The sequence below is a fragment of the Salvelinus namaycush genome, chromosome 16, assembly GCF_016432855.1.
Source record: "Salvelinus namaycush isolate Seneca chromosome 16, SaNama_1.0, whole genome shotgun sequence".
Lineage (NCBI taxonomy): Eukaryota > Metazoa > Chordata > Actinopteri > Salmoniformes > Salmonidae > Salvelinus > Salvelinus namaycush.
Genome location: NC_052322.1, coordinates 12969843 through 12978081, shown reverse-complemented (window position 1 = coordinate 12978081; position 8239 = coordinate 12969843). Strand labels below are relative to the sequence as shown.

General features: G+C 41.5%; 1 protein-coding gene across 1 annotated transcript; it reads left to right on the top strand.

The window, feature by feature from the left end:
* Window positions 1-242: 242 nt before the first annotated feature.
* On the top strand, window positions 243-4722 carry LOC120061007 (translocon-associated protein subunit delta-like). The gene is made up of 6 exons (XM_039010485.1): window positions 243-420; window positions 2278-2396; window positions 2471-2545; window positions 2677-2766; window positions 3354-3419; window positions 3867-4722. The coding sequence occupies exons 1-6, from the start codon at window positions 372-374 to the stop codon at window positions 3969-3971; spliced, it is 504 nt and encodes a 167-aa protein (XP_038866413.1). The 5' UTR covers window positions 243-371; the 3' UTR covers window positions 3972-4722.
* Window positions 4723-8239: the final 3517 nt, after the last annotated feature.

The following is an 8239-nucleotide window of genomic DNA, read 5'->3' as shown; positions in this document are numbered from 1 at the left end:
TAAATAACCCAGAAATGCGCATCTGATATTGTTACATCCATATTTGAATGGTACTTTTATATTGAATATACTTTTACCACCATGAAGTATGTTTTAGACTTATTTACTTAAGTGAGACACCGTGAAATGTGTAGTTTATTCTAACTGGCCTATAAAATACATTTCATAGTCTCCGTGAGGTGACGTGTTAACACAGCCACGTTCCCATAGTGCATTGCGCTGTAAGTGCATTGCGCTGATACGGTGCGTTACAGCGCAACCGTCTAAAAGCTGACGTAGACTTTTTGAAGGAAGACGTGTCTGCAACAACTGCTGAAATAACTAGCTGCACAAGTCTTTTGTCGTGTTAAAGACTTTTTGAGAAATCAACCATGATGATCAGAATAGCCGCGTTTCTTGCTCTTGTCTGCTTGTGCACAGGTGAGTAATTTCAGAGAGATTGCAACAGTAACTAGCTAGCGTCAATGAAATCTACAGTGCATTTGGAAAGTATTCAGACCCCTTGACTTTTTCCAAGTTGTTACGTTACAATCTTATTCTAAAATGGATGAAATGATTCCCCCCCCACAATCTACACACAATACTCCATAATGACAGTTTTTAGAAATGTTTGCAAATTTATATATATATATATATATATAAAAATAAAAAAACGTAATCACATTTACATAAGTATTCAGAACCTTGACTCAGTACTTTTTTGAAGAACCTTTAGCAGCGATTACAGCCTCGAGTCTTGGGGATGATGCTACAAACTTGGCACACCTGTACTTGGGGAGTTTTTCTCGTTCTTTGCATATCCTCTCATGCTCTGTCAAGTTGGATGCTATTTTCAAGTCTCCAGATATGTTCGATCGGGTTCCAGGCCGGGCTCTGGCTGAACCACTCAAGGACATTGAGACTTGTCCCGAAGCCACTCCTGTGTTGTCTTGGCTGTGTGCTTAGGGTCGTTGTCCTGTTGGAAGGTGAACATTCGCCCCAGTCTGAGGCCCTGAGTGCTCTGGAGCAGGTTTTCGTCAAGGATATCTGTACTTTTCTCTGTTAATCTTTCCATCGATCCTGACTAGTCTCCCTGCCGCTGAAAAACAACCCCAAAGCATGATGGTGCCAGGTTTCCTCCAGATGTGACATTTGGCATTCAGGCCAAAGAGTTATATTTTGGCTTCATCAGACCAGAGAATCTTGTTTCTCGTGCCTTTTGGCAAATTCCAAGCTGGCTGTCATGTCCCTTTTTACTGAGTAGTGGCTTCCTTCTGGCCACTCTACCATAAAGGCGTGATTGGTGGAGTGCTGCATAGATGGTTGTCCTTCTGGAAGGTTCTCCCATCTCCACAGAGGAACTCTGGAGTTCTGTCCGAGTGACCATCGGGTTCTTGGTCACCTCCCTGACCAAGGCCCTTCTCCCCCGATTGCTCAGTTTTGCCGGGTGGCCAGCTCTAGAAAGAGTCTTGGTGTTTCCACATTTCTTCCATTTTAAGGATGATGGAGGCCACTGTGTTCTTGGGGACCTTCAATGCTGCAGAAATGTTTTGGTACCATTCCCCAAAGCTGTGCCTCGACACAATCCTGTCTCAGAGCTCTACAGACAATTCCTTCGACCTCGTGGCTTGGTTTTTGCTCTGACATGCACTGTCAACTGTGGGACCTTATATAAACAGGTGTGTGCCTTTCCAAATCATGTCCAATCAATTGAATTTACTACAGGTGGACTTCAATCAAGTTGTAGAAACAGGATGATCAATGGAAACAGGATGCACCTGAGCTCATTTTCAAGTCTCATAACAAAGGGTCTGAATACTTATATACTTATTTGTTTTTATTTGTAATACATTTGCTGACATTTCTAAAAATCTGTTTTTACTTTGTCATTGTGGGGTATTGTGTGTAGATTGATGAGGAAAAACATTTATTCAATCAATTTTAGAATAAGGCTGTAACGTAACAAAATGTGGAAAAAGGCAAGTGGTCTGAGTACTTTCCAAATGCACTGTATTAGCTAGCTAGCTAGCTATGTATTTGGATAGCTGGATAAGAAGGTGAATGTTAGCTAACAAGGTTGGATAGCTAGGTGGCTAGCTACAGTAGCCATTCTATTCAACCATTCTATTCAACCCAATTTTGCAGATTTTATCAATCTGCACCACCAGATAGTTGGCTAGCTAAGTCAATTATTTTGTTATGCGCTAGCTAGGCTCTGAGAGTAGACATTAACAGTACCTTCACATTTAAGGTAGCTAGCAAAGACTGCTTGATGTCATTTCTGCCCATGTTGTTTAGGTGAGAGCTGTTCAGAACCTGTGATCACCCCCTCTGCCTACACCACCTCTGATGCCGTCATCTCCTCTGAGTCTGTTTTTATCGTGGAGCTCAGCCTGGCCTGCGCCAATGGAGCCCAGGTACTGTAGTTAGACACGACAGACACACCTCTCTTTTTCTCATCACGCTCTAAATGTGTATCTTTCTTCAACAGAGTGTGGCTCTGTATGCTGACGTCAATGGCAGACAGTTCCCCGTGACCAGAGGCCAGGATGTTGGCAAGTACCAGGTAAGAGATGGGTATGATGTGGACATCAAACTGATACACTTACCAAGAGTCACTTGAGCCTCCGTGCACATGCTGTGGGTTTATGACTTAGTTTGTCATGTCTTCGCTCTGTCTCTCTCTGTGTTTCTCAGGTGTCTTGGAGCATGCCCCACAAACAGGCTAGCTCCGGTACATACCAGGTCAAATTCTTCGATGAGGAGTCCTATAGCTCTTTGCGCAAGGTAGGTTCTTCATTCCTATTCATCTAGCTATGAGTGTAACTGGGGACTTTTGCCACGTTCAAGACAACCCTGAAATTTCTGACTTGGAAACTCGTAGAAAGATGAGTTTCCTGCTTGGAAAGTATCAGAATCAACGAATACGAAGCTCTACGCAAAAAAAAGTTTCCACATTTTTACTCAGAGGTTCCTAGTGGTCATGAATGCGGCATCACTCACACTTGGCAAGATAATCAGCGATCTACCTACCAGTCATTTTCAATGGAAGGAGGAGACAGCGGCTTACCGGTTGGTGATTAGACAGCAAGAGAGTTCCACATTTTCCCAAGTTTATGCACATTTCTTTGATGTGACCACCCGATAGCCAATCGTGAGAGCGCAGCTCTTGCTAGCAAGCTTGGGCATTGGCTAAAAATAACTGGTTATGCATGCTGTTTGAAAGATACAACCACCAGGGGAGATCTCAATGTCTTGATTGTTGATTATCTCTGCAAGTGTAAGTCCAGAGTAAAATATTTGTGCATACTGTCAGATAGGACCTATAGCCTTATGCAATTGTGTGTGTTTATATTTGTTTGTTTGTTTTTTAGGCACAGAGGAACAATGAGGATAGTGACTCCATCCAGCCTCTCTTCTCTGTCAACGTGGATCACAGGGTGAGGCAGCATAACAAATGAATACTCGATGAAAGACAATCATGTCTATAGTATACGCATTACGCTTAGAAAATGGAGACGTCACAAACGGCAGAAGAGTAAACACTACTGGAGGCACCTTGCCGTTTTTGGAGACAGTGTTGTATTTGGTAGCAAAAAGCAGTGGGCCGCAAACTTACGGGAAATACGTGAATTGTTTCCACAGTTAGCTGAGATGTTTATCTAGCTAGCAAATGTTAGTTACATAAAGCTCAGACACATTTTTGCTAGTTAAAGTAGCACTGTTCTGTCAAACACATCAGTCTTCAAAAATGGTGTCACCAGTTGTTTACATTTATCAATTGTGTTGCACCTTCCATGTGTCTTCACACATGATGGAACACTTGTATTTAGTGTTTTTCATTCTCATCTGAGATTCCTTCCTAACTGGTGCTGCGTTGTTTCTAGGGTGCATGGAACGGCCCGTGGGTGGCTACTGAGGTTATGGCTGCTCTCATCGGTATCCTGCTCTACTACCTGGCCTTCAATGCTAAAAGCACCATCCAGGCATAAAGGACTGCAAGTCCCACAATTCTCTGCAACTGGAACTCTAAAAGACTGTTGAATTCTGGTGTGACTTTTCTACCAATCCAGAACAACAATTTGCCACCATCCATTTCGAGATGCGGAACTAGTTGTTTTATATTTTGTATTTTTTTAAGCAGAAGAAGCCATTGCATTTTCTCAAGTTGTGGTAAAAATTGCACACCTCAATCAAACCCGATGTACCCCACTAACTGAATTGAGCACAGTAATTTTGTGTTCAAAAGCAAACCCAGGTCCTGAAAGTTAAAGGATTGTTTCTATATGCCAACACTGACTTCCTTTCACAGCCTCAGACTTATTGTTTACCTACCGGTGGACTTGGCATCTGAGAGACAAGAATATGTGTTCATCATTCTGTGGTCTTTCTTGTGAAGGACCTTCATTGGTACTGATACTACACAGTCTAAAATGACTGGTTCTGTATCTACAAGAGTCTGAGTAGGAGTGCTGATCTAAGATCAGTTCCCCCATTTTCTATTCATTATGATCTGAATAGCAATACTGATCCTAGATCAGCACTCATACGATGAGATACTGTGAATATGGACACGGGTGTTTAAGAGTCTGATGCCACTGTGGACTTGGGAGTTGCTGACTGGCTGTGTCTTACCTACAGTACATGGAACAGTTGCACTGGCTGGCTGAAGAGGCCAAATATTCAAGAATTGATGATTATTTGTGCTTGGTGGTCAAATGAATAAATGGTTTGCTTTTCTCATACTGTGTCTCAATTATGCTGCACACATCTACGTTTAGGGGCAAAACATTATCCAATGCCACACTAGAATGCATCAAACTAAAATGAGTTACTACTAGAGTATAAAGTAGAGCAGGGGTCCCCAACTACATTCAGCTGCGGGACAATTTTTTTCTTGAGCATTTGGTCGAGGAGCCTGATCATAACTATATATCATTTGTAAACTGCAAATTGATCGCAAGAAGCCCAGAGTTTTCAAAAACCCAAATTTCTGAATAAAAATACTGTATACTAATATAGTATTTGAAAAACATAAAATCCCACGGTCTGCCTGTTGAAGACCCCTGAAGTAGAGCATGACCTTAGCGGTGAGGAAATTGAGGGATGTGTTGCCTGCTACATTACATAGGATGCCTGTTAAACTGTATAGGCTTTTATCATAGCTGTGTCCCAAATGGCACTCTATAGGGCTCTGGTCAAAAGTATTGCACTGCACTATATACAGGTATCTGCCAAAATAATGGAAACACTTATATGAGAGATACAAATATATATTGAAAGCAGGTGCTTTCACATGTGTGGTTCCTGAGTTAATTAACACCCCATCATTCTTAGGGTGTTGAACAAAAATGCTGGGCAGGCCATTATTTTGGCTAACATGGCTATGCCCCCATAGGATGACAATGCCCCCATCCACAGGTCACTGAATGGTTTGACGTGCATGAAAACGATGTAAAACATTTCTGTCTCAGTCACCAGATCTCAACCCAATTGAACACGTATGGGAGATTCTGGACCGAAGCCTGAGACAGGGTTTTCCATCAACAAAACATCAAAGGATGGAATTTCTCGTGGAAGAATGGTGTTGCATCCCTCCAATACAGTTTCAGACACTTGTAGAATCTATGCCAAGGTGCATTGAAGCTGATCTGGCTCATGGTGGCCCAATGCCCTAAAGACACTTTATGTTGGTGTTTCCTTTATTTTGTCAGTTACCTGTAGGTAATAAGGTGTGCCATATATATAGCGTATATACCCCTTGACTCAACACCATCCCTTCAATGTATACCACAAATTCTGTAAAGGAATTCTCATAAATAGTTTTTCCTTAATGATGTCTTCTTTAGCAACCTATTCTTCTCCATACTCAGCATCTCCTCGCTCCTTTGTGTGGTATTATGTGGTAAACATATCCATAAATTCCTGCATCATCTAGCCCTTCCTATTGCTGTAAACAGGTTCACATGCATGCATATAAGGAGGCTGAAAACCCTGGTTCTGTCCCAAAAGGTGTATTATGTCCTGTATAGTGCACTACCTGGTCAAACGTAGTACACTAAAAAGAGAAAAGAGTGTTGTTTGGGACACAACCCCTTAATGGAACCAGTGGTTATTTTAGTATTGCAGGGGAAAGCTCAGGGGAATAACTGTCACACTGGGGTATGCCTTGATAGTGGAGGAGAGAGCATGCTCTACATTTCAAGACTGGCTGAGGAAGGAGTCTGATTTTAAGTGGCTGTTGCAATCTGGATCTCTCTTTATCTCTCTCTTTCTACTGTCAAATCTGTCTGGCTGGTTTGTTCTCAACTGTCTTCTAAGAAAGTAATGTAGTTATTTTAGGTCAACCTTTAAGTGGAGGCTGCTGAGGGGAGGACGTCTCATATTAATTTCCTGGAATGGAGTCAATGGGAATGGTATCATACACATCAAAGACGTGGTTTCCATGTAGTTTATACCACTCAATTTATTCCATTCCAGCCATTATTATGAGTCGTCCTCCCCTCAGCAGCCTCCACTGATTCACTGTAGAGTCGGTTTCATTAAAGTAGTTTTTCATTAGTTATTTGCAGTACTCCCGACTGGACAGCGTGTGGCAGCTGTGTGCTGCAGGTCTGTGGTTCACTACCATCATAATTGAACAGTGTTGCTACATACACTCCCTCTCTCTCCAGCTGAAACACCATCATCTCATAGGTTGGTCTGCGGATTACTTGTAGATGAAACCCTCATTTTTAACTTTGTGTGTTATCTTTTATGCTACTCAACTTTTTCCTTCATTCATGACACATTGTGAATGATTCATATGCCTCTATGGCAGAGTCTGGTCTCTATACAGTAGCAGTGTCTAGTCTAGGCTTATCTATGGATTTCAAGGAAGCATTTCTAAATAAGTGATTTCTTTGCTGTGAACCAGACAGTGTGACAGTGAGTATTATATTGTATATATACTATATATATATGATTTATCGCATGGGATAGGCCTAGTGTTGAAACTTCACTGGTTTATGAGAACACAGTAACTGTAACTCCCTCTGTCTATCCAAGCGAATTATGTCAACTCTGTACTTAGTCCAGGTAACACGATATACAGTACACTCTCCTGTATACCTAAACAATGTACAAAGTACACATGAGCTTTCTCATATCTATCTTTTCTTTAACTGCTTTAACAACACAATAGTTCAGAAACATCTGAAATAACACGTGGTGTGTGTTTGTGGGCATGCGCTTGTGTGCGTGTGTGTATGCCTCTGTGCACATGCATGTATGTGAGACAGTACGCATGAAAGACACTCCCTTATCACCAAGCTTGTTCCTGTGCTATGGTGTGACTAGGAAGGGAAACGTCAAAGCCTTGGACTGATGCATACATACTGACATGGCTAACCCTTCATTTCTGCCTCCCTGCTCTCTATCTAATGCCCCTCAGCTGCGTTGCTAGGACCTCTTGGACTAACACCATCAACCTATAGATGTTGTCCAGAATGGCACTTCTATTCTCTATTTAGTGCACTACTTTTGACCAGAGCCATATGGGCCCTGGTCAAAAGTAGTGCATTATATAGGGAATATAAATGCCTTATATTGTGAATAGGGTTACATTTGGGACTAACACATTGGACTAATACCACCTATATTTGTCCTCTGCAGTCAGTTGACCTACCTACAGTACTGTATATCAATAGGTCACTTTAACACGTGAACAACCCAGTGGGAATAGTTGGTTGAAATAACGTCATCACTGGTTGAATTATGGCAAAAATTATGTCATTACAACCATGGGCGCCTGCCTTTGTCTGAAAGTGGGGGTACTAAAGCTTAGGAGGGCGGGGGGGAGGTGCTAGGGGACCTCGCCCAGAATTTTTTTGCGTTTATTAAGTCTACACTTTCTTAACAGGGGGAATCCATATTTATGAAAAGAACACAGCTATTTTGCTTATGCTTTGATGCAATAAATTATATTGAAAAAGGGTTTTAATGACTAGATTACTAATCTACTCCCTTCCCTGAAAATCCCACCAATAGTGATCGATTGACAGGCCAAACTATTAAGAATGTGGCCAGGATAACGCATGACAATGAGGAAATGAAATCGAAAATGGGAGGAATAATATAGTTTTACTCAATAAGGATTTGAATTTGAGTTTGGACTAGGTTAAGAAAAAGCATAGTTAAATTGCACATTAAGTTTTCATCTTCTTTTTGTCACAAATAATGTGATCACAATAATGTAGTACAGTTACAAATGTGAACTTTT

Coding starts and splice junctions, on each gene's coding strand:
- LOC120061007 (XM_039010485.1), top strand. CDS start 372: ATGATGATCAGAATAGCCGCGTTTCTTGCTCTTGTCTGCTTGTGCACA. Junction 421..2,277: donor TCTTGTCTGCTTGTGCACAG/GTGAGTAATTTC, acceptor CATGTTGTTTAG/GTGAGAGCTGTTCAGAACCT. Junction 2,397..2,470: donor CCTGCGCCAATGGAGCCCAG/GTACTGTAGTTA, acceptor TTTCTTCAACAG/AGTGTGGCTCTGTATGCTGA.